At 34.9% G+C, this 27031-nt stretch overlaps 2 protein-coding genes across 7 annotated transcripts in view; one reads left to right on the forward strand and one right to left on the reverse strand.

Moving 5' to 3' along the window:
• The window catches only part of LOC125667215 (sushi, von Willebrand factor type A, EGF and pentraxin domain-containing protein 1-like), a 28897-nt gene extending 15565 nt beyond the window's left edge, over positions 1-13332 (forward strand). For both annotated transcript variants that reach the window (XM_056154737.1, XM_056154738.1), the window contains exons 16-25: positions 90-263; positions 1662-1892; positions 1976-2146; positions 2287-2493; positions 3416-3691; positions 3804-3986; positions 4073-4228; positions 4579-4605; positions 5856-5955; positions 6128-13332. In XM_056154737.1, coding sequence (XP_056010712.1) covers positions 90-263; positions 1662-1892; positions 1976-2146; positions 2287-2493; positions 3416-3691; positions 3804-3986; positions 4073-4228; positions 4579-4605; positions 5856-5955; positions 6128-6242 — 1640 coding nt within the window. In that variant the 3' untranslated portion in view covers positions 6243-13332. The remainder of the gene's footprint in view (positions 1-89; positions 264-1661; positions 1893-1975; positions 2147-2286; positions 2494-3415; positions 3692-3803; positions 3987-4072; positions 4229-4578; positions 4606-5855; positions 5956-6127) is intronic.
• LOC125667219 (sushi, nidogen and EGF-like domain-containing protein 1) lies at positions 12316-27022 on the reverse strand. Of its 5 annotated transcripts, XM_056154739.1 has the most exons (9): positions 26921-27011; positions 21915-22033; positions 21629-21720; positions 20822-21379; positions 19491-19664; positions 17613-17726; positions 15229-15474; positions 14646-14855; positions 12316-13715 (listed from the first exon to the last, which is right to left on the reverse strand). In XM_056154739.1, exons 2-9 carry the CDS (start codon positions 21929-21931, stop codon positions 13549-13551), a joined length of 1578 nt encoding a protein of 525 aa, XP_056010714.1. In that variant the 5' UTR covers positions 21932-22033; positions 26921-27011; the 3' UTR covers positions 12316-13548. The 5 variants fall into 5 exon arrangements, with proteins under 5 accessions (XP_056010714.1, XP_056010717.1, XP_056010718.1 ...); XM_056154742.1 differs by lacking the exon at positions 21915-22033 and having other exon boundaries at positions 26921-27022; XM_056154743.1 differs by lacking the exon at positions 15229-15474.
• Between the last annotated feature and the right edge of the window lie 9 nt (positions 27023-27031).

Raw genomic sequence — 27031 nt, forward strand, 5'->3', positions numbered from 1 at the left:
CATTTAGCCTTTGCAATTGATATACAGAAATATGAGATACAAATCTTTCAAAAGAGTCTCAACCCAATATATATATAAATATATTACAGGTCCACTTATTGTATCTCAATTGAACATTTGGTCCTCAAACTACACCGAAGGAGAAATACATAACCGATCACATCACTGCATTATAAACGAGACTGGTGATATCTTGCCATGGAAGGATTGGGAAATGGCTCGCCTTGAGGGAAGTTTTATACAGATACCTAGCCTATGTGACGGTACGAGACGTTATTGATACAGATAACTAGCCTATGTGACGGTACGAGACGTTATTGATACAGATAACTAACCTATGTGACGGTACGAGACGTTATTGATACAGATACATAACCTATATGACGGTACGAGACGTTATTGATACAGATAACTAACCTATGTGACGGTACGAAACGTTATTGATACAGATAACCTATGTGACGGTACGAGACGTTATTGATACAGATACATATTCTATGTGACGGTACGAAACGTTATTGATACAGATTACTAACCTATATGACGGTACGATACGTTATTGATACAGATACATAACCTATGTGACGGTACGATACGTTATTGATACAGATACATAACCTATGTGACAGTAGTAGAAGTTAAAACCTAGCCTTAGAGACGGTACGAGACGTTTAAACTAGTCTATGTGACGGTACGAGACTTTAGATTAAAGACTCGGAATTTACTTAGATTTGATGCAGATGATACCTATCCTACGTGAAGGTACGAGACGTTAGAGTAAGAACTCGGAATTGAATAAAGTAAAGGGGAAATGAAAGTTTTGTTTCGTTGAAAGAAGAAAAATAAGTAATAGTCATTGTATATTTATCTCGGTGTATCACGATTAATTTGAATGAAGGATAGTGACGAGTGTGTGTTACACCTTAAATCGTTGCCCGTCCCAAATCGTCGATTTGGGATGTAACAGTGCATAGCCCTTTGTTCAAATACATCGAAATGAATATTCAATAACTTGTATCATGACCAATCAAAACAATTGTCAAATGACACGTGGTGATTTCGTGATTTTTAGCAGGCCTACCTCCAATGAAATGTCGAATTTTTATCAGGTGACATCGTTATCTTGTTACCCACTACATAAATACAACGCGCATAATTTACCATAATCCTGTAGAGCGATGATATGTAATCGTGAGCTCCCGACAATGGACGTGGGTGATTTGTAAACATTATATGAACTTTCTGTTAACTGAGCAAGACTTCATGTTATTCCAAGTGTGTGATGGTATTGAAAAGAACCACAACTTTGCTAAAGTTGATAGATATGATATTTCGGTCAACTTGGATATTGACTTTAAGTTGGACGTACTAAATGAGCACTCGGAGAGGAAGGTTTTGGTTTGATGTTGAAGATTTTGTGTTTTGTCAACATCCACGATGTCCCATCACAAAGTTCAATTCCATCGCACACGTTCTGTAACAATCCTCGGTTGAGAAAAAAGTCCATATCATGTAAATTTCCCAATTCATTGTCAGGAACTTGTAAAATGCTTAATTCTAAATTTTATTATTGCTTAGATATATCAGGAAATAGAAATAAAGGCGATATTCTTATGATATGTTTTTCTGGTAAATTTTCGTATTCCATTATTTATGTACAGATACAAACGAGTGTGATGAACATCCTTGTGGAGATAATACGTGTTTTAACGAACTGGATGGTTTCTCATGTGTCTGTAAGCCTGGATACAGAGGACAGCATTGTGAAGAGAATATAAACGAATGTCTGACCAACATATGTCTGAATAATAGCACGTGTGTGGACAAAGTCAATGAGTATATGTGCGTCTGTCCTCCAAACTACAAAGGGAAATTCTGTGAATTTCTTTTCTGTGAGTTACTGATTTAAACTCGATAATCTTGGTTCGAAGTGTATGTTTCCTACTCAAAATGATGCAGGAAGTTTTGGTTGTAGTAAATGGTAACTGGGGGAAATGGGACGAGTGGTCATCGTGTTCCGAGACCTGTGGAAATGGAACGAAAACACGAAAGAGATACTGCAACAACCCAGCGCCATATAATGGAGGACACATATGCAGCGGAAATGACACAGAAATTACCGACTGTTTTGTTGAAGATTGTCCAGGTATTGTACAATCAGATTTCGCTGGATTGAGACATATTCATCCATGAGTAAATCTTATATTTGCTTTAATGTGTCTTGTTTAATGCTCTTTGGGGTCTATGATGAGATGATGTTGTAAAGTGAAAGGCATTGTTTTCCAGTATGTACGATTCTGGAGGCACCATCGAACGGTTCCTTAAACTGCACCGGGAGTCCAGAGACTGGATTTAACTGCAGCATAAGCTGCAACAGAGGATTTGACTTTGATGAAGGTGTAAAACCATTTTATGAGTGTGGACCAAACACGTTCTTTTTGTGGGACTTTAAGACAAGTGATAATCCAGATGGAAATCTCCCGACATGTAATCGTAAGTTCAGAGTCTATTAGAGAAATACATGGAGTAATATTAACTCTGTAGATTTCGTGTTTGACATGTAATCGTAAGTTCAGAGTCTATTAGAGAAATACATGGAGTAATATTAACTCTGTAGATTTCGTGTTTGACATGTAATCGTAAGTTCAGAGTCTATTAGAGAAATACATGGAGTAATATTAACTCTGTAGATTGCGTGTTTGACATGTAATCGTAAGTTCAGAGTCTATTAGAGAAATACATGGAGTAATATTAACTCTGTAGATTGCGTGTTTGACATGTAATCGTAAGTTCAGAGTCTATTAGAGAAATACATGGAGTAATATTAACTCTGTAGATTGCGTGTTTGACATGTAATCGTAAGTTCAGAGTCTATTAGAGAAATACATGGAGTAATATTAACTCTGTAGATTGCGTGTTTGACATGTAATCGTAAGTTCAGAGTCTATCAGAGAAATACATGGAGTAATATTAACTCTGTAGATTGCGTGTTTGACATGTAATCGTAAGTTCAGAGTCAATCAGAGAAATACATGGAGTAATATTAACTCTGTAGATTGCGTGTTTGACATGTAATCGTAAGTTCAGAGTCTATCAGAGAAATACATGGAGTAATATTAACTCTGTAGATTGCGTGTTTGGAATGGATGACAATCTTTTTTAAAATTCAAAATTGAGGAAAGAGCATTTAATTTAAAACCCTTAAAGGCAATCACAATGTATGTATTTCGAAGATAAGGTTTTGTAGCAGTAATGATAAACTATCCATGTAGTGGAATACACTATCGTATAGACATCGATATAATATAATGGTAATCATTTCAAGCACATAAATCATTGGTATTTTAAAGGTTTCGAATCAAAATACAAAAGTAAAAAATGAATATAACTGTCACAGTAGCATTTTATTCTTTAGCGACAAAAGAAAGCGAAGAACTGTCAGCTAGCTTCATGGTGTTGTATGAAGACCTGCATTGTGACGAACAAAATCGTGAAAATATAAAATCTGAAATAGAAGCGGTGGTTGGTGTCTTTTTGGAAGAAATTCCTTGTACGCAGAGAGGAACTTGCAATGTTAGTGACGTCAATATCTTAAGTTGCGGAAAGGAATCCACACGAAAGAAAAGATCCGTGGAAGAAAAACAAATAACTGCAGGATTTAATGTCAAATTTATGTGCTCAACCATACAATGTATGTCAGGAAATTTCAATAACGAATTTTAATTAAAGTTGTTTCATAGAGATAACATTTGAATTTTGCGATGAAACTTAATATTACACAATCATCTATTATTTACTTTCAGTTGATTCCGAATTGTGTGTAAAGGATCTCATAGACGCTGTAAGAAGTTTTAAAAACTCATCCTTGATACACAAGCTCTCTGTTAATGTAAGTGAAACTACCTATGAAATTGATGTAAATCAGACAGGTGTGAGAGGAGAGGTTCGGTGCGACACGGGATACATCAGCTCAGGAGTTTACTGTGGTGAGCAAGATATACAAACTTACACAGGTTGCGAAAACAATTCATGTGTTGATGAATGATTATGCTTATATTTTCTCCGATTGTAGTCCCGTGTGGTGTGGGTAATTTTTTTGCCAATGGAGAATGCAACAAATGCGAATATGGGTTTTACCAGAATGAGCTGGCCCAGACAGTGTGTAAAAGTTGTCCTACTGGTACAACCACTCCAGGTCGAGCCTCCAGGGGACCGCTTAGTTGTTCAGGTAAAAGCAGAGAATTGTTGGATTAATGTGTATGATTTCATCATTATGATACTACATGTATGAGGAAATTGAAAGTACCTTTGTAAAATATACTTACATAACTGTACTGTACTCTTTAACTTGCCCTGTTTGGCATAAGTGAGAAAAAACCGCTGAATGTTACAAACATAGGGTCTCTGTACTTAGCATGTAAATTTTATCTCTATGATAACCCAGGCCTTGTGAGGATGCCTTTATTTCGTATAAGTTCTGGGTACATTAAATGCAATGTTTAATTATATCTAACATGTATAAAGAGAATCACGGAGTGATAAACAAAATAGAAATTTTGTATAATTTCACTCTTGCAGTAATGATGATTCTTCAGGAAAATCACGGTAGGTAAAACTACATTATACTGGTAGTTGATTTTTTAAAGAACAAGAGTTACCTACCTTCAAATAAAGTAGATTGTAAATGTACGAGAGTTGTCCAAAAACCTGACAAACAAGCGAGTTATTGGATTCCTTTAATTGCAATGGAAATTTGAATTAATAAGCAGAAGTTTTCATAAACAAAATTGGTTTTATACATAGAAGAAATGGCATTGTTATAGCTGGGAGCCTACTGATGCAAAAATCTTTATCAACATCATTGGGAAAACTTACATTTCAAGCTATTCAATGAGGAATTAAAATCAACTTAAAGCTAAATATCCGTGTTCATGCAGGATATCATGCGGTAGAAAAAATACAAACTTTATAGGCAAAGGTGCACTTTTCTCTTAAAATAAATTCCTTGCATTCCATCGTTATTCAATTATCGATTCTCACTGTAACCCAAAGGTATGATTATAAAGTGTATAAATAAATATTGAATATTATAATCTGATCAACTGTCTGTCACAGTTACGCCGTTCTTGGAACACTGATTCTGACTACGGATAACTCCGTTTACTTGATCAAGATATAGGGCTCACGACGGGTGTGACCGGTCGACAGGGGATGTTTACTCCTCCGAGGCGCCGTATCCCACCTCTGGTTTATCCAGGGGTCCGTGTTTGCTCAACTCTTTATTTTGTATTGCTTATAGGAGTTAAGAGATTAATAAGTGTTTGTTATCTTCACCTTTCACAGTAATGATGTTTCATAAAACAAGTCCATTATATACATGCAAATTCTAGGGGAATCATATTCAATACTGGGTTATTTTCACAAATACAAAATTTAAGCAGATGTTTCTTGGTGTCACTAAATCATGTTATTTGCAATCTGTTCTAATGCATAACTTCTGCTCTAATCTGGCAATACCCAATAATCACTACAGTAACTCGAAAATCTTGAAATTTGGGAAACTATTCAGCACTTTGTATACGTATTTCTCATCTAAATGAACGATTATACTAAGTAATAACTTTCAAAATAATAAAATCATTTTTTAATTATACCATGTTCCTTTGATTCATGAAAGATACAACCAGTAAGTACACAAGGCCTCATTACACCAAGTTTCATCAGTTATCTCGTGATATTTTTTTTTTTATATTAGAACGCAAGCACTGCTTTTTTAAACAATCTTCGAAATTTCGTAATTTGAAATATTGATCTTACAATCTCTGCACTTTTATATTCACTTCATTGCGGTTTAGATGAATTGTACACGGGAGTTGGGTTGAGCATTGGTACGCTCATAGTCGTCGTAGCTATCGTAGCCGCACTCATCTTCAAATTCAGAAACATGGAGTTCAAGTGAGTAAAGAGACCTGTCTACTGCAAAACTTTCAAATTTGAAAAATACAAAATAAAGGCAATCTATAATGAATCTGCTTGAAACATACTACATTTACAAACACAACAAGTAATCATAACTTATAGATAAAAACAATGATTTAATTTATCTCTTTCTCTATTTTTTATTTAGACTTGGACAGAACGGTGTTAAAGTTCAAAAGAAGTACAGTCAAGTAGACGCCTTTAACTTTAATGAACAGGAGGTAGAGGGCGTTGCTCTTTGTACAATAAAAAAAACTCGATGACAATGATGTTTACTAAATTAGCACATATTGGTTGATACTGCTGGTCAATCGACTTGCTAATACATGTATGACGGGAGTTGCATTTTGTAATGGACAAAGCATAAGCTCATGCTATACATTTACATACGATCCATGCCCTTTTGCATATAAACTGAAAAATGTACATTATCATGATTATTACTCAAGTTAACTGAAACCTGAATAGCTCATGAAAGAAGAACTGTATTGAAAGTATATATATCTAAACGGTGGCCATAGTTATCTCCAGTCTTTTGGTATCGGGCGTTGACATGTTTGTGACTACCGTTTATAAACATTGCAATTTTAGTGGGTCCATGTCTTTAGTCTGATCCACTATTCATCAATTCCTCGTAAATCGAGACTAATAATATCCAATATATAAATGAATGCATGTGTGTATCTGTATGTCGTATACCCATCATGTTCCCAAATTCATTGCGGCCCTGCTGCAGTTTGCAAACAGCAGAGGAGAGACTCGCGAGAAGAACTCGGCAAACAAATTTAATAAGTTAGCAAGCTGTTAGCTGTAATAATATAGCCCTCTCCGATTTTTTGTTGGCGGGGGGGGGGGGGCTACAACTTCTTAGGATCTCCGTAAGTGGTTCACTCTCACAACATTTTCGATCATTCTATACTTTTGCTGACCTTCTTTACGTAAATAAAAATTATGACATTCTGTATTTCTTAGTCAATAGATAAATTTACAACCTGCAACTTACGATTTGTGAAGCTCTGTTCTACTGGTTTCAGCAATGTCGATATATTATTTCTCGATTCATATTTGTGCACCATGTTTGATGTACTAAAATTTCAACTTCCAATTGTCAAGTTCTTTGCAGATGCCATATAGGGTAGTAATTACGTCAATGGACGAATACGGAGGAGAAAGCTATTTGGTCGGTATTGAAAAGGTTTGAATTCATTATCAAGTTAAAAAACGAACAACAGAGTGTAAATTCTTTCTGCAACTATATGATTTTCCTTTCCTTGTTGGAATTGCTGGAGTAGCCACATTTTCGCGCTGATTGTAAATATTTAGGTTTTTTAGTAGATCCACCTACGAGATCTCGCGATAACAAGCATGGCGGAGAAGACGGAGAATTTTTCATGCTGTACATGATATTTAATTAAAAACACCTTTATTACACATGCTCAAGCACACAGTTGGTACTCCTTTTGGTGTAAAAAACATTTGGGACTAATACACGGAGCTTATCATCTGTTATTCATAAAATTATTTTGCCCCATTACGGAGATCCTATGGAATTGTAGCCCTATCCCGAAAACGTCAGAATAAAAAAAGTCGGATAGGGCTACATTATTGCAGCTAGTAAGCTATATGTACATTGTAATTGTTCATTATTTAAAATTATTCTTACAATTACTGAATGAATGGGTTCTATATCGTCAACAGAGGATTTAGGAACGGTTCCCTCTGAGAGTTCATCAATAGTCAATGCACGAGGATATGGATTAAATATAATCTAAATTTTATATAGTTTATTTCTGATTTTCGCTGGAGGGTGTAAATAATAAATGGTATTGGAATGAATTGTTTCTTTTTGTTAGTAGTCCTCTACCGGTGAAAGCGAAGGATACTATAGGTTTGGTCTGTCCGTCCGTCTGTCCCACTTAGTTTTCCTTACTTGAAAATCTGGGAGCATATATGTTTTGTTTGACCGTCTGGTTGTTTGCTCGCAAAACCTATATGGTCATAACTTTTAAATGGATCATGATATGGCTTTCATATTTCCCATATGTATTCTTTGTGCTAAGACCTTTCATTCTGGTATCTGTACCAAATGTTTCAACCTCTTGACCTTGGACTTTGGCCATATAGGGACACCAGTGTGTCACAAATACACCTTGTTTCATCATACTTTGATTTAGGAAGTTATTTAGTATGTGGTCTCCTACTGTATGTTTACTGATCAAGTTTAAGTTTGTCACAGGTGAGTGATTTTTACGAGATGTATGATAAATTGTGCCGAAATTTGTTTTTCCGGAATTTGTTCACCATGCATTAATATTTGAAGCAAACATTTGGTATGTGATGTACTGCTATATTTTTAAAGATCAAGTTTAAGTTTTCTCAGTTGCGTGTTACGAAGTTTATTATGACATTTAGTGCCTTGATACAAGTGAAGTTTAACTTTTGTTAAGGTTAACTTATTCTAACAAAAATTGTAAGACTCAGTTTCATGGTTGAATGAACTTCAGCTTTATGTTTTGTAGACTTTTTTCATTATGATTTAATTAAGGAAGATGAGATTTCGAATGTGATTTACTGATACATGTATATGGTTACATATTAACTTTCAGTTTCGTCACAGTAGATTTCTTTTTACGAGATTTATGGGACTTTTTTCGATTTTATTTTTGCTTGAGAATCTGAATTTTTTACGTGGTTATTGAATGAGTAGATATACATCAAGTTTCATTTTCATTACAGCTATTTTTAGGGAATTTTGTAAATCTTAGTATCATTGTTGACTGAATTAATTCTTGTTCTTAGTGTATTTCTCAGCATTTTATTGTATTTTTTATTGTGTGAGATTTATATGATTTAACGTATTCCAATTTGTAAACGAGTCAGTTAGATTTATTTACAAGAAATCGAAATTATAATATTTCCTGGTATTAGAAAATGTCCACTCACTTTTCCAGATATCCATGTTCTGCATATAATGACATCCCTTAAATAAGTAGGGGCACCGGTAGGAGACATGTATTGCTCTTTCAACACTCTCAGAACGCTTTTTCTACGCCCCATTCTATATTTTTGGCTGCTTTCACTAGACGTCTTTAGCTATAGGTGAATTTTGACCTGTGCATGAAAGTCAAGGTTGTAGATGTGACACGGGACCTCCATTTTTAGGGTCTTATCTGAGAGACATGTGACTTTTCCTGGTATTGCCAGGTACTTAGAAAAGAACAATTACTAACTTAGGTTTGATGTTCGAACCCGAGGCCTCACGAACGCCCTAATGACTTTCTTTGATTGGAAAGGACATTATTGTTAGCTACCTTTTCTCAATCAAAAAAGTTTCATATTTACCGTCTTGGTTTGATTATCAATTTTGTTTTGTCTTTTCAGTCTTTGTGGTAAGATTAAATTAGAACTCTTTTGATGTGTAGTTTGTCTAATCAAAAGTTTGCATAATGAGACTTTGAAGGCTTGAATATAGAGTAATTGATGATACCATATTATAAACTCTATCAATCATCTTAACATCTCTTCTCTGTGTAAATTAAATTATATGTCCGTTCAAATTTCCCAGACGTCAATGCTGTGTAAGAAAGATTTTTGGTATTATAATGATTTTGTGTAGAATACAAATGTGTATGGCCATGAATTATCAAAATTAATCTTGAAACCAATTTTGTTTACGTATAGCTTCGTACTACAATACACAATGAATGTCTGATAAAGAATATTAACAATGCATTAATTATAGTTTTTTATTCAAATGCTCTGTTTGTAGTCAAAACGGATATAATCGTACGACAAATTTATGAATTTTGATAAGTCAAAGTTTCTTTCCTTGTAATATCAGATAGGAAAAACTTAACAGATCTCACCATCGTGAAAAAATTCAAATATCAAATGCTAATCAATGTGATATAAAGTTACAAATTGTCTTTTTACATAAGAAAACTAAAAGCCTCCTTGATTTGCCAGTACCAAGAATAATATCAATAGTCTCACGTACCTTGGGATTTTGAAAACTCCAAATCACTAAACATACAGATTAAAAGACCTATCACCAAACTGCATTTTTCATTCAATATTGAAGAGAAAGTAATGTTGGCAAGCGTCGGCAGTTGATAGAGCACAAACTTATTTAATTACAGCGAGGAAAACAAATGGTATTCCATGTAACAATTAGTGGCGATAGAGATGGCGTTATAATTACTGTTAAACTTACATCGAAATCACATTTGTACGCTTCACTGAATACAAACGACATGACAATATGACTGTCATCATTCTTATTTTCAGGTGAAAGTCGTAATCGTTACCTGAAACACCGACGCAGACGTATATTTTATTTCTTAATTATATATGAAAGATAATTACTACTACATGTGGTTATACATAAATGGTAAGAGTGTAAGCATATTTCTAGTATACGCAACAAGCTTGCTTCGTTTTATTTCCTTTTCATCGGCACATTTCTTTATCAAGCAATTTTGAATAATATTCAAAATATTTGAATTTTTTGCCTCTCCGTATTACGACATAGCCTATAGAAGTGTTGCTGTGTCTGCTACGCCGGTAGCGAAGGGTTTTTTTCTTTTAGTTTGAAAGGTAATGTTTCATGTTAAGATTGCAAGTAACACATGATTATTTTATTGAGAATTATAACATACATAGCCTACAAGATCAGTGTCAAATGCACATGGTTTTTTGTTTGTTTGGTGTCCCATAGAGAGTTTTTCATTCATATAGAGACGTCACCAGTTGTAGGTAAGTTTCCATAAATTTAGACCTATACTTAGCCTCAAGCCGTTGCATTGAGAGTTTTTCAAACGTTCCAATGCCTCTCGCGTCGCGGGACCTCCATTTTTAAGGTAATATCTGAAAGACCCGTGATTCAAGTTGCGTCTGCACCTGTCAAAATATGAAATGGAAAGGAATAATCATTATCTAGATGACATGTGCAAATTAAAGGAAGTCAAAGTTAGTATACTGAACCCGATCTAAATTCAATTATATTAGCAAGAGTTATGCATCTTTGAATATGACCTGTGCTAAAAAAAAAAACAAGTTTATCCACATTGGTACAATTTGATACCAAATGAACAAACAAAATTGTGTTTTGGCGTGCTTGTCATGGCCATTTAATAGAAATAAAATACATCAGAAATATACAAATAATGAACAAATGTATGCGCTATGAAGCAGAATTTAAAAACTTCTACATGAGAAGAACAACACATTGCTGTGGCCTTCAATTCGACATTTAGATATATCGACGACGTTTTTATCTATTAACAATAATAACTTTCATTTATATGTCGATTCATATGTCAAAATAAAACACACCACAGAGTTGTCCAATTCTGCTTCATACTTAGATATTTTATTGAAAGTAGATATTGATGGCAAACTAACAACACTTTATACAAAAAAAAAAGGGGGGGGTGGATAATTCATCTTCTCCACTGTCGACTTCCCATATTTATGTAGCAATATTCCATTATCTCCTGTATCTGGTGTTTATATCTCTCAACTGATTCGATATGCAAGAGCTTGTTCTGCGTATGGTCAGGTTTTAAATCAAGGAAGGCTACCGTCAAACAAGTTGATGGTGCAGGAGTTTCAACAGTCTCGTTTAAAGTCAGCATTTCGCAAATTCTATGGTCGTTATAATGATCTATTTTGCTTATACAATCTATCATTGGGTCAAATGCTGTCTGATGTGTTTCATACAGATTGTTAGGCCGTTCTTGGCACACTGATTTTGACAACGGATAATCCGTTTACCTGATCCACGACGGGTGTAACCGGTCAACAGGGGATGCTTACTCCTCCTAGGCACCTGATCCCACCTCTGGTGTATCCAGGGGTCTCTGTTTGCCCAACTCTCTATTTCGTGTTGCGTATAGGAGTTATGAGATTGATCACTGTTCTTTATCTTCACCTTTCATATACACTGTACATGCGCTAATTTGTCTTTTCAAATCCTCTTACTTTTGTTTTATCATGAAAGCAACTCTAAATGCAACACATCCTCACTCATTCCTTGAAAGACACCCCATACACACTTACGGGGATTAAATAGGGAGGCCTACATTTATTTACAAGAATATCTGGGACGCTGTACAATGTCACATCGTTCTGATTTGCTATATGAAGAATACGTCGATGCTACATGGAGATAATTACATAAAAATTGACATTAAATAGAGATTTATCACATCAACCTTCGCTCCATAACTGACTCGAACTTCAAGTACCAGTAAACCTCGGGATCTTTGTGTTCTCAGGCTGAACGGGGTAGCCCTATCTCGTCCAACCTGTACAAATGAAAGGGCAGAGACACAGTTCTGTATCGGCTACTCTTTTATTAAAAAAAACATTTCATCATTTTAATTATTGATTACAATGCATATTACACATTATACAATAATATTTACAAACACTATTATAAAAGTTCACACAAAAATTAACTTAGCCATCTGAAAAATTGAATTTTAGAAATGCTCAAGTATACTCAATATCTTACCTGTACAAATGAAAGGGCAGAGACAAAGTTCTGTATCGGCTACTGAAGAACTTTGTCTCTGTTCCTCGCATCTATACCCCCGTACATCCTCCAACATTCCATACTATATTTGTTACGTCTTAAAAGTCAACATTACTAACATTGGCTTTTAATTCAGACTCAAAGCCAACACAATTCTTTTCTTGAAAATTCTGTAATTTAGCATTGCACACTCAACTTCACTTCTAATTTTTGGATAATTTCTTGTTTCTTGTAAATAATATAGACAATTCCTTGACCTCTGGTCACTGATTTCTTACACTCCGATTGGTTACACATATCCTCTGAAATCGCATTCATCCTCATGATCCTGTAAACAAGTTATAAACAAACTCACGGTGAAAAGTTCATACACTCTTGTTCAGCATCGTACTGTGATTTTTGTTTCCCATTATTTTGCCAATGTCCATTCATTCATTATCCTTCCCCATATATCAGAATACTATTATCTGTTTGATACATAGCAATTTTCGTTATGATAGATTTATAAACATAATTTTATTCTATTGTGCGATTATTATGACTGTGAATTTTATCATTATTTTTCCCTAATTAAACATTTTATTTCATTGGTAGAGACTATGTTAGGCGTGCATATACAGGAGTGTCCAACCCCACTCCCACCCACAAAATGGTAGAACATAAATATATTTGTATGCACTTAAATATGTAAAATACTACGTATTACTCCCAAGAATAGATTAGGGAAAATGTACGCTGTAACCCCCTCCCAGGAAAAGATTTTGTATTTTGGATTCTCTTGTATATACATGTACGTACTTGCAACTCTCCCTCCCTTACGGTAGCAGTGCCAACATATTAGACAATTTGATATCTAAATAAACAAAATAAATCGAACAGAAGGGACTCAATACATACATGTTTACCTCATAAAAGTGGTGTATGTAAATATTATATTAAATAAGGTTTTACTATAAACACACATGTATTAACTGTTATCCACGTGGATAGAAATTGCTAGTTATTTTACAGAGAAAACTGTTTAGCACTCCTCAACGCAGAACATCGACATTTTCTTTCTTGCACATTCCTCCACAAAGAGATTTAAAGGCGGATTTTTTGAGAATGTTGATGTATTTCTTCTTAATTTGATTCAAATCGTCTTTAGGGGATTTCCTGTGCAGATAATAGAAGCGAGTGTCCTTCCGTGGCCAAGCCCCTGTAGCAAATGAAAATATTTTATGCTTTATTCTTACATGTGTTGACTGCAGATCATAGAAAAATGTCCATCTAATCCGTTTGCGCTTATACAAGTTACAGAATTTTACACGATTTATCTACAGAGACGTGTTGTAATTCTTTAAAGCCTTAGGTTTTTCCACTGAATACTTCATAATATCTACATTTTTAGTGTTTTTACTTTTGATATCTCTGCAAATGTTAATGATAGCCATTTCCTCACGAATGCGTTTTAATATTGTAAACAATGCGCGTATGAACAGGTAAACATAGCAAGTCTATTTCAACGGCTGAGAATTCCGACAGAAATGAAAGTAGAATGTAAATATAAGAAATAAATTTCATTTTTGAAACTTCAACTATGAACTGCGACTCTTCATGCCGGTATAGCTAGCGCTCTTCATGCTGGCGTGAAGCATCGCGGTTCATTGGAACGCCACAACTGCCTTATGTTGATAATATCCATATCCACTTCTTCATTACATGATGATACTTTAACTTTATATGCCGATACTTCTTCATTATATGATGATACTTTAACTTTATATGCCGATACTTCTTCATTACATGATGATACTTTAACTTTATATGCCGATACTTCTTCATTACATGATGATACTTTAACTTTATATGTCGATACTTCTTCATTACATGATGATACTTTAACTTTATATGCTGATGTGCAATTTTGAAACATGGTGTACTATACTAAATCTCCTTCAAAACTATATTTTCAACAAGTTTTACACACTCTACATTTTGGAAAAGTTTGCGTTTGATCTTAATTGAGATGGAATTGCTTTATACATTATTGTAAAGCGAAGTTTAATGAATATTATTACCAGTGAAATACGTATTGGAAAACCTAAAGCGTGAAAGACTTATGACACGACTCCGTGCATGTACGTACGACTAAATTCACAAGAGGGTGGGTTTTCTGTATACGCAGGAAGCCATTTCCCACTTCCACCACAAACGTATTTTGTCCGGATGTCATGACTGGAATCCATGATGGTTCTCCCATTACAGAAAGCTATACATACACGAGTGAATTCTGTATCCCACCCATTACACGCTAGATAACCATTCTTGGGAGCAGTAAGATTTTTGCAAGGTTTGGCTGCAATATTCAAAACAGAAAAGAAAAAAATTAAAATACTTTGCATTGCTTGTCATTCTAAAAATAATAATTCAACTGAGTCGAAGACTTAAGTGAACTCCTCTGATCATAGCTTGTTTGGCGTATGTAAGCTGCTCACATTTTCTACTTCTTCACAAGAACCACAGGGCTAATTTCAGCCCAAGTTGCCACAAAGCACCCTTGGGTGAAGACAAATCCAGTTTGTTCAAATGTCTGATTCAAATTTCTGAGCAAAAATTATATCTCGTTGAGTATTTGAAACCGTGGTTTTGTACAGGCCTAACAACATAAATAGCGAACCTTGCATTCAATGAAAAAGAACGAAACCAGCTGTAAAAGTGTCTAAACTTACGTCGTACTATTATCGTGAAAGTACAGTTGGATTTGAGACCATTAAAAGATTTCAGAGCGTTGTATTTAGCAATGTAGTTTCCCCAAAGAAAGGAAGATCCATTATTCGGATAGTTAGAGGTAACTTGTACTTCATGGTTGAATGGATCGTAGAATTCAGGTTTTTGCCACGTGACGCTGACAAACCGTGATGATGACGCCATTCGTATATCTGAAGGGCAGTTTTTGACAACTGGTGGTTGAATATCTAAGACAACAAGATGAACGTATTAGAATAGACATACCAATTACATACTAATTATCTATCTCACAATGCATTGATTTGTTCTTGATTTTTTGCATGCATCTGGTGACCACAAAATTTTTGACGATTATGTTTCTTACTAATGAAACTATTCTTACACAGGATACACTTTGTATTTACATAAAATCAGGGCTCCCAAACTCGTGTTAATAAACACAGTGGTAGTGAGACGAATGCGCGCGCATTCCATAGGGCAGTAAACAAACGTTTGTCATTAACCAGGAAACCACGTGCGGAGGGGAAAACACCAAGATTTCTAAAATGCATGTCAAAAGCATTCAACAGAGGTTAATGATAAACAATTTAAGGGTATATACAAAGAAAATAACCTGATACTTTTCGTTCTAGAAGTTTTTTCACCGAAGCCGTCGACTTTGGCGCCATATTGATAGTTGAGTCATTTAACAAGTAAACATGAATAGGGTTTTGAAAATGAAAAGTTTAGTTGTCTCAAATAAATCTTTGAGACAGTATTTAAAATTGATTGAATATTGTTTTACATCCCTCTCGAGAATATTCACTCATATGGAGGCGTCACCACTGCCGGTGAAGGGCTGCAAATTTCAGGCCTATGGCCATTGAGCAGGGAGGGATCTTTATCGTGCCACACCTGCTGTGACACAGGTCCTCGGTTTTTGCGGTCTCATCCGAAGGACCGTCCCATTTAGTCGCCTCTTACGACAAGCAAGGGGGTACTGAGGACCTATTCTAACCCGGAACCCCACGGAATTATTTGAAATTGAAGTTTGTTGTTATGTCTTACGCGTAAGAAATAGTTTAATACTATCATATTAGTAATTAATTATCTATATAATGCTTTTCACCAAAATCTTGTTCATGCCCCTGTTAAGATCATATCCGAGAGATACCCCCGTATGTCAGGCACTTGGAGTCACTTTTCACATCATGTTTGACGTGGCGATTAGATCCGAGATCGAATCGAGGACCCGTCCCCCCTCCCCCACCCCCGTGGTGAAACGAACGCACTAACCTCTAGACAGCTGGGGTTTTTCTGTTTTGATCAAAAAGCGGCTTTTGTTAACGACACTGAAAGTCATCAGATACGATGTCTAATCTAGATAAATAATAGCTCCATTTTAAATGCATGTCTTGTCCATTGTATGAACATGAGATATACATTATGTACACTTCCAAATGCACTATATTTCGTATATCAAAATGGTGACGATTATGGAAATGAGCGAAAACAAAAATTTGCATTTTAAATGCTAAAATATAGATTTAAAATTCCATTACGATGACTAAGGAAAATTAGAACTGTCCTTTCGGGATTTACAAACATGTACATGTATATCCCCCGCGTACTAAATAATGGATAAAAACAGACTTCCTCAGATCAAACCAGAAGTTGTCTAATCAAATGGTCATCTAGTATATTATTTTGTTTTATTGAAAATGTTGCTTTAAAAAAATCAAATGTTAAAATATTTCCGGTGATACTCAATATAAACACTATTCCTTGTTTATTATCATTTCTCTTCATTTAGTACATTGCTTAAAAATTGCTAGAGTATGACCCCCACGCGCCAACAGAATATAGATATATAGCCAATGAAAATATTCATACATTCACTATAAATCAAAATGTAATGTACATTCAATGTAAATGTTATTTGACTTTGATAAAAAAAAAAAAATGTACATAAAAGGTCTGATTCAAACCTTTCAATATGTTTTTGAAATATTCTCAAACATATTCGTAAACAAAATAGAAATTAGCACAACTCTTTAATACTTTAAATATTCTAATTGAATAGGAAATGTATGAACAATGCATTTACAATGTTTAAATCACATCTACTCAAAAAAATGTAAGATATACTTTTTTTAGTTTAAAAATAACTAAGTCCATAAGAAGAGAAAAGCTTGTGACTAAAGAAAAATTGTCCAATCAATATGAAAATACCAATTTCAACACTACATGCATCCGTTAGAGAAAAATTCAGAAAACGTGACCTTGGACATCGCAACAACATACATACATTTAATACCTTCCGGTTAACGACGAGCTTATAAAAAATAATTCTCATTGATCCGCAATAGCTACGGGTAGTCCATACCGTTTTCGCAGTGAGCACCTGTGAAGCCATTGACACAGTTACAGTTGAAACCGCTTCCTACGTTTCCACAAGTGGCATTATTTTGACATGGGTTACTTCTACATGCGTTCGCTACTACAATATACATGAAAAACATATAGTGTACATGTGACCTGTTTTGTTTGGGGGGGGGGGGGGGTGTGCGGCATGCTGATGATAGACATTCCTAGAATTTCCTTTTAGCCTAAGTGCATGGTGAATTTGTTATTCTACGTGTAGACAAAAAATCGTAACCATTATTAAAGTATTTACGTTTGATGTATCTGTGCCGTATTAAACAGTATTTTTTCGATGATGGAAAACAGACCAAAGTTTTGTCAGTGTGATAAACTATGTAAAATGATAATATCTAACAATTTCAACAAATTATCAATTGCTATGAACAAAGTACTGGTCTAGCCCCCCACCCCACCCCCCCACCCCAAAAAAATGTTGGTTTCCATTTTCCCTACCTACCCTAAAATTTCTGCCGATCCTAACACATTTTTTTTCCATTCTTACAGATTTTGCAAATGTCATCACTACAACAAGAGTATATTTATTGACTTATTTATCAAGTTATTCATTATGCACTAATACTGGACAGATTCCAAAACACAGAAACAGTTTTTGTTTACAGTAAAGTGAAGAAATGTATTGATTCATCATATAAATTTTATTTGATTACTAAATGATCACTATTTTATGCATAGTAGAATATTAAATCATCAGAAAATCATTCAACCTATAAAATAAAAATAAAAAAACTACCTACCTACCTACTGACCCTTAAAAATTTTGAGGTGAAAGTGGAAACATTTTTGGGGGGGGGGGGGGGGCTATTCAAAGCAGGGGGAAACCGGTGATTTTCTAAATGCATATTCTGAAGTAAGCGCGCAGGAAAAGTATTATTATAAATATCAAGGTGGAAGAGGGTTTTATTTACAATATGTCGTGGTGTATGTCAAATATGAAATTTAACTCCTCGTCACACGTCCATTGATCAAAATGGTTTCACGTTCGTCTATCTTTTATCGCTGAACGTAGTCCGCCTGTACCATACAGACCGCAGACCATCCACACTTTTGTTTACTTTCTGAATTCAGCTCATGAAGTCACGTGGCCAGCGAGAATAAATAAATAGGAAATCAGTTTGATTAATATTTAATCCGATCGAGTTAAATTGCATTTGTCTGAAGTGTGCAACTTATATAGCTACAAATGTATATAAAAAAAGAAGCATTCTTTTATTCCTGAAATACATTTAATCCATCTTTGGTGGGCCATATAATTGTGGATATTAAATGTATGTTGATTGTGATGTTTCATCATGTATTGTATATCTTGTTTATTATTGGTTGTATTTACCATTGCATATTATCTGTCATTTACATTCATAAATGACATTTTTCACATCGACAAGATTTTGTCATTCAGACCCACCAAACTAGTACACAGTGTTGACAAAAATAAATTTAAAAGTTCACTAACTTAAACGAAGATCATGTCTCGCATGCATTTTATGGATGTATGAAAAGAAAATTGGGGTTTCAAGCATTACTTCCCTCTTATATTATCTTTCTGAAATGTTATAGTTGTTTCTTGAGAGACCTTGTTAAATAATTTAATGCAACAACACGAGATGCCGATTCAAACCATTTTAGACAAAGATCTTGTTATATCATTAATCATCCTGCCTAAACCTAATAGATTATATCGGACATTTTGATTTGAGCGGAATCTTTGAAATATTGAAACAATACATCTCAGTCTCAATCTCCTAACAATTAGTATGCTTATTATCAATTATCTGATACATTGATGAATCTCCAATACTCACGAGATGTATCCTAAACTTACATATGCATTTGGGAAGACTTCCAGTCCATACTCCATTTTTTTTACAAGTCCTCTTTCCATCGCCGAAGAGTTTGTAGTCTTTAATACAACTATAAGTCACGGAAGTCCCATGCGAAAAATCTCTCCCATGTAAATATCCATGAACTGGGGATCCAGGGTTGCCACAAGCCATAACTACAAAAAGCAAGTAGAAGTTGATGGGAAATAATTTTGCAGAAAAGTTAGAAGCACAGTAAATTTGAAAGTTGAAGTATTTTCATTTCTCATAGTGTTGGACTATTTCAAGCAAACATTGTATTTCCTAACAGAACTATATATGATAATGTGACAAAAATAAAGCAAATTTCGCTTCAAGAGATTGAAAGTCATTTGAATATATGCCAACTACACAATTTCTTCCGAATTGCTGAATAGTTATTTCCCTTGCATGTGGTAAGACGCGTGGTGGTACTAGTCTAATCTTTATCACAAAGTTTATACTTTGCATAACGGAAGAGACATTTGGAAATACATATATCTAACCAGTACACTCATGAGTTTTTAAAGATTAGGCATCTCACATATTCTGATTAACTTCCCTGTTTTTGTCTATAAAAAAGTAGCAATTGCACCTGTGAGTCACGATTAATTCAATTGCATTTCTAATTGAATAGGATTATGTAAAAATTCACCTCATTGATATATATTTTAATACCCAGGACTGGCAGATATGAAGAAAAAAAATTTTGTCTTTCACATCATTAGTCAGTGTGTTCTGTGCCCGATCAACAATACTGTATACCTAAGACTAGAACATGCGGTGGTCCGTTAACGCCTGAGAAAAAAATATTTCAATGAATCATCCAGCGATCACTACACAAGCTTATCTTTTTAAAAAGATTAGAGTGCCAGTGTCACATTTATTACCTTTTATGCAAGTGGAGGTTATAAGAAATGTTCAATTAATCATTAAAAAAAATCTACAGTGTATCATAGTACTTAGAATTACTTAGAAGAATTTTTACCACGTGACTTTACGGAAACTGCTGAGAACACAAATATTCCCGCGCATCGTCATGGAACAAACAAAAATAGCCTTTCCGGCTACAATTTTCGGTCGTCAGATGTATTATCTAAATAAATTCATTGGTGACCTACCGAGGAAATATTTTTCTGTCGTATTTTTCTACAGAACAAACTTAAAATCTACGCTACAACAGTCTAGTTTTGTATGAAGCAATGCTTCGGTTCCACGAAGGTCTACCGTTCACATGTATTTCACAATATTTTTTTTTTGTAATACCACCCGAGCACAGGGTATTTCATTTTCAGGATTTAGATATCGATAGTACCTTCACATGTTGTCTCAGTCAGTTTTTTTCGAATACTATCCAGGGCTCTGAAAGTGGAGACATCAAACACGTAACTTTCTTTCGATGCCATTCCTCGAAGTTCAGAGGCATCCACTCCATCACCCACACCAACAGAGATTATGGTGACCCCACTGTTTCGTAAGGCTCGGGCTTCCGATAAGGTCTTAGATTTGTCGTTTGACCTTCCGTCAGTTATAATCACGGCAATTTTGGCAACACTAGATCTACTGTAAGACCTCGAAAAGCTGATGATTCGAACATATTTAATAGCATCTGCCGTGTTTGTACCCCCAGAATCATACGGAATTTCTGAAATTTTCTTTTTCAATTCAGATTTTGACATATAAGAGTTCAGCTGAAATGTGTTGTGTACCGAACTACTGTACGGGACTGATCCGATTCTGACTCTGTTTCTACCAATCTGAAATCCATCCACCATTCCATTGAAAAATTTCTTCATTGTTTGGAAATTGCCTGCCCCTACACTTCCGCTGGAGTCCAGAATGAAAACTATATCAGCTGCGGTGCTTCCACAATCTGTTAATTAAGGAGGTCATTAACTTGTCATTACGTTTTCAATGCAAAACAAATGCTAAATGGTGAACATTATGCAATATCTTAACGCAACCTAAATAAATTGATTTAAACCAAGAATTTACACAGATCGTAAACAAAAGTATTTCTTGTTGGAATCTTTTTATACATAAAAACGGATTTTGAAAAAAAATCACTTTCATATGAATGACATTATGAAGCATTATATTATAAATTGTTGAATTTACTAACCAGCAACAACTTCATAAAAGGGGAATAGAAGGATGGTAGTAACGACGGCCACTGCAGAAAGCCGCATGTTGAAATGAATTTTGGGGCACCCGCTGAAATTATTTCTAATATTAAAACTTTTATTGAATGAAAGATATACAGCTGTCCTAACAGCTCCTTACGAAATTGACAGAGAAAGCACATCTAAAACCGAATAATCTCCACTTCAAGATTTCACGTAAGCTGAAAAAAGGATTATGAAAATGAATAGTTCACGTCAATTTTATGACCATGAAAGATGAACAACCGCAGAATTATGAGCATATTTGATTTTTATGCTTGATGTGGTAAAGTAGTGATGAGAGCTCTCTCTTCGCAAACGGGTGGACCAGATTACATTCACGACCCTCCGGCGCTGCGTCAAACCTACATGTGAATTAAAAAACTCTCTTTATTGCTCAAGACATATATGTTTTATCACATCAATTTCATAAATACATAAAAATGACATTGTATGGCGGTGTACAAATTCAAGCAAGCAACGGAGAATAACTTTTAAACAAGGTTTTCTCGCAACTTTTAAAAGTGCAAGACATAAATATTTCCGTAAATAACAAAGTTAATGTATATTATGAACACTTAATAGTTGTACAAATTTGAAAACAGATGGTTTTTGCCAATAATACTTTTTGATATATTTATGACGAAATTCCTCGTAATGAGGGCAAATTAATATAAAGTGGTATGCGTCCTCTATGTCATTTTTACAAAATTTACATACTCTATTTTCTCTAAGTATATAAAGTGAAGACAATGAATAATGGTCAATCTCATAAAACCCATAAAGAATACAACATTAAGAGTAGGACAAACTCGGACCCCTGGAACACATGTATAATACATGTACGTACCAGATTGTATTGATTTATTATTCTACTTAATCTTTACATATTTTTTTCTATTTGTCATCACAACTCCAGGTACGAAATACTCATTATAAGCCGTCATTAGAACGAATGATGCTATACATGGTGGAAACTTCATCGCCAACATTCACACGAGAAATCCAAAGAAATACTGCGCTTCATTTATGACACAGATGCGGATGACTGACATATTCATGAACAATCACACAACTTCAAAGTAAAACGTTCTAAAGTGTAATTTTTCTCAGTTAAAAATGACCTTTTATGAAAAACATTCTGATAGTCAATATTCATTTTTATTTATATTTCCCAGCGAACTATTTGTAGCGTAATGTTAACGTGACGAATGTGGGTTGAGGTAAACAAGCAGGATATTTTGAAAATGCGAATTCAATGGTCTGTTGGGATAAAATATGATAAAAATTACTATCCAACTCTTTGTGTATTTTCTATCCCCACGTTAATATATATATATATATATATATATATATATATATATATATATATATATATGTATGTATAGTTTTAACAAACTGCAACATTGTTATTCTGGAGAAAGGGATTTTAAATACAGCTGTTTATAACATTTGTGACCTAATGACCTTTTTATAAAAATAGTTTCAAAACCAGCGACCCTTTTTTCTAAAGAGTTACATTATGTTACACACAATCCAAAGCTTCACCCTCCCGAGAAATAAGTATCCGGACCCGGGGTGCAAGCGCCTGTAGGACGAAATTCTGGGAGGTAATCACTATCACCTGTAAATAGGTAACTCGGTCCCAACGCAGGCTCCATATTTAACAAAGACAGGCCATGCCTCTGCTTAGGATCGAGCCCAGGACCTCTAGCTGGCGGTCCAGTGTCTACTAATTGATCAAGCCCAGGACCTCTAGTTGATAGTCCAGTGTCTACTAATTGATCGAGCCCAGGACCTCTAGCTGACAGTCCAGTGTTTACTAATTGATCGAGCCCGGGACATCTAGGTCTTGTCCAGTGTCTACTAATTTATCGAGCCCAGGACCTCTAGCTGACAGTCCAGTGTCTACTAATTAATCGAGCCCAGGACCTCTAACTGACAGTCCAGTGTCTACTAATTGATCGAGCCCAGGACCTCTAGCTGGCAGTCCAGTGTCTACTAATTCATCGAGCCCAGGACCTCTAGCTGGCGGTCCACTGTCTACTAATTTATCGAGCCCAGGACCTCTAGCTGACAGTCCTGTAGCTGACAGTCCAATGTCTACTAATTGATCGAGCCCGGGACCTCTAGCTGACAGTCCAGTGTCTACTAATTCATCGAGCCCAGGACCTCTAGCTGGCGGTCCAGTGTCTACTAATTGAGCTTAATGGTTGTTATCTCATTAACCAAAACTAGTAGAAAGCATTTGCATATAACGCTATCATATCATATAGTTAATGATTAGGGGTGGCAATTTTTAATCGCGGTTATCTGTTGCAAAATCCGTAAAAAAGATAAGAAATTAGTATATTTGAATGTATCTTTAACAACAAATTTTCCAATTTATTTCTAAAGGCTCTGAATAGTGATGTGTTTGTGTTTTCACATATCTAATTATTTAATTTGGAGATAATTAACTGTATTGGCGGTACGTGAGGAAATATGCTAACTGTTTGAACTCTGCTTCACTGCTCCAACCCTTCAGTGAAACACGTAAGCATGTATGAATGAAAATAAAATCACTGTTGAGTATTGTTATTGTGATCTGTAAACTGGTTTTAATATGTATCTCTTACATCTAAATTTGTCATTGAACACGCCGCCCCCTTCGACATCGCACGTATGGAGATATTTCAAAGGAGAACTATCTGGCAAAATCTTAAGTCTCGTGCACGTTTCATGCTTTCTTCGTTTTGCACATTTATTGCATTTAATGTTCTAATCATCCATACGCAGAATATCACTGGTGTGTTGCATCGTCTTTTTGTGCATATAAACAGAGCAAACTTGGGAAATTGAAACCATTAACTATGTCACGAAATGTATAATTTGATACGGTTAATTGGTCGGAACAAGTTGCGGTGGTCACTGTTGCGGTTAACTGATCGGCAATTCCATATTCGATTGTCATCCCTACTAATTATCTCCCTTTGAGAAGACTGTTGCCCCCTTTATTTGAACAAACTGGAATCCATTCTCTCAAATTTGGCTGACATAAAGTAAAAATTGGTGCTGAAGTTTAAAGGAAGATAAAAAAAAAAAAAAAAACATGAGAAGGCCGACAGACAGACAAGAGATAAATGTTAATCGTAAAAGCTCACTAATGGGTCTGATGAGTTAGAAATAATAGTATGGGGAGAGAATCAGTACCTTTTTCCTATCACTTTTAACTACTTAACGACATCAAAATATTTATTCATCACAGGAAATTCACAGAAACTGGATTCATTTTGAAGAAGAGATCGTACAAACAATGACTAACGTGCTTCAAGATTCAACAAGCATCAGATCTACCACTTAGTATGTCTATTATGTTACTGATACTGGCTGGTGTTCTAGAGTTGAGATAATTATAAACTGTAAAAAGTTTTTACATGCCAGAATTTATAGCTTTCCGATAACCTGAAATCCAACAAAGTAAAAAAAAAAACACTAGGACATTACAATAACCTTCACGTGCCTTCGAGGTTAATATAACATTTGATTTCTCCAACATCAAGCCAAAATTATTGAGGATTTAAAACTTCCCTCTCAAATCACTTGCAATCGAAGCATTGCTCGGATTCTCTGTCAAGTCAAGATAAAACGCACGGGAAAGGCTAAGCGATATTCCAATGGTAGGTCTTGCAGACGACATGAACAAGCCCAGGGAGGTAAGTAAACATGGCGAGATTTGCATCGCTAGACGATGTGCACTTCACACGGCTTCCCGTCGATAAAAATGCAGAAAACACTCACAAGGCCACAAAAATGCTTGGGAAAATATTTCAAAACTCCTTGGTGGAGAAAGGATTTTCTTCCAATTTCAAACATCACAGAGCAATATTCAATATTTTGCAACTTTGTCACAATTCATCAACTATTACAGTGAATTACGTTGTGAATTTTAAAGGAAATAGTTTAAAATCAATTCATCACCAATGATGTCATCGACTCGTGTTGAAAGTTTCAAATAAAATAAAGGTGAATTTTGAATCATTGACTTAAACGATCATGTAATAAAAGAAATATAAGAAAAGAATTATAAATATTCACCTCGCCTATGGGTTTGGTGAATACTGTACTTCTCAAGTAGCTGTAGCATCTTATTGACCTCAAAAATGTCAATAATTGTATAATATATACATGTATATAATTTCATGGTAGCGAATCACATGACTTTGGCATGACCTATCACCCGGAAAAAATGACGACGGAAGTCAACACAAGGGAAAATTCAAACGAATAAATAACACCTTTATCAATAACGAATTTTCACATAACTTATATCAAAATTTGAAGGATTTTCTCAGGAACAAATTTATACTAAAATGATAGTTCTACGTGCGATAGAAGTAAAAAAGATTAAAAAAGATTGACATTGACACAGTTTTTTTGTTTTCAGTCAAAATCTTTCCGACTGCCAAAAAACTGTCAATCTTCCCGCTCACGGCGGGTGTGACTGGTCGACAGGGGATGCTTACTCCTCCTAGGCACCTGATCCCACCTCTGGTGTGTCCAGGGATCCATGTTTGCCCAATCATCTATTTTGTATTGCTTATAGGAGATTGATCACTGTTCGTTATCTTCACCTTTCATATACAAAACACATCTTTTAAGATTTGTAGTTTTTCCGACAAAACCGCTTGACGAATGATTATTCACTTTGTCTATTTTGACAATGAATGAATGAACAAATAACCGTTCATATGCAGCAATAGATTTATACCTCTTCCTAATTTTACATCCAATTAATATTCTGGCTTACACAAAAAATGTAAAGTGAAGATTTCAGTCATCCAGAGCAAAAATAGTCATAAAAATATCTATTAGTGCGTAAGTACTAATTTATTTGTAACTTGAATTGATTACGAATTCTCTTTGTTTATCGCAAATCTATGTCAGCCACAGAAAACATAAAACCACGTTTATAATCACATGATTTTCATTCTAACTTTGATTGAACTACATTAAAACTACATGTATAGGTCATAGAGTTTATTATGTCTAAGTGTTAGATAACCCTTCACGTCTGGCACCAGATACATGTACATTTGACAAATACTATATTAGGGAACAGGGCACATAATGATATCCGGCTATTTTCTTGCAATTAATATTCATTTACAACATTTCTTAATATTTATGATATTAGTTTCAATTAATAGTTTTGAGTATTTTCTTACACATGTAACAAATTTCATCGGGGGAAAAAGTATAGCATACCTTACCTTAACATGAAGAAAGAAACTTCAAGTTAGGCACAACGCGCGGGACTGTTCCTATTTATTGACAGGCACTTCACACCCACTTCAACATCAGCTGCTGTCAAACAACTGCTC

The sequence above is a fragment of the Ostrea edulis genome, chromosome 2 (genome assembly GCF_947568905.1).
Source record: "Ostrea edulis chromosome 2, xbOstEdul1.1, whole genome shotgun sequence".
Classification (NCBI taxonomy): domain Eukaryota; kingdom Metazoa; phylum Mollusca; class Bivalvia; order Ostreida; family Ostreidae; genus Ostrea; species Ostrea edulis.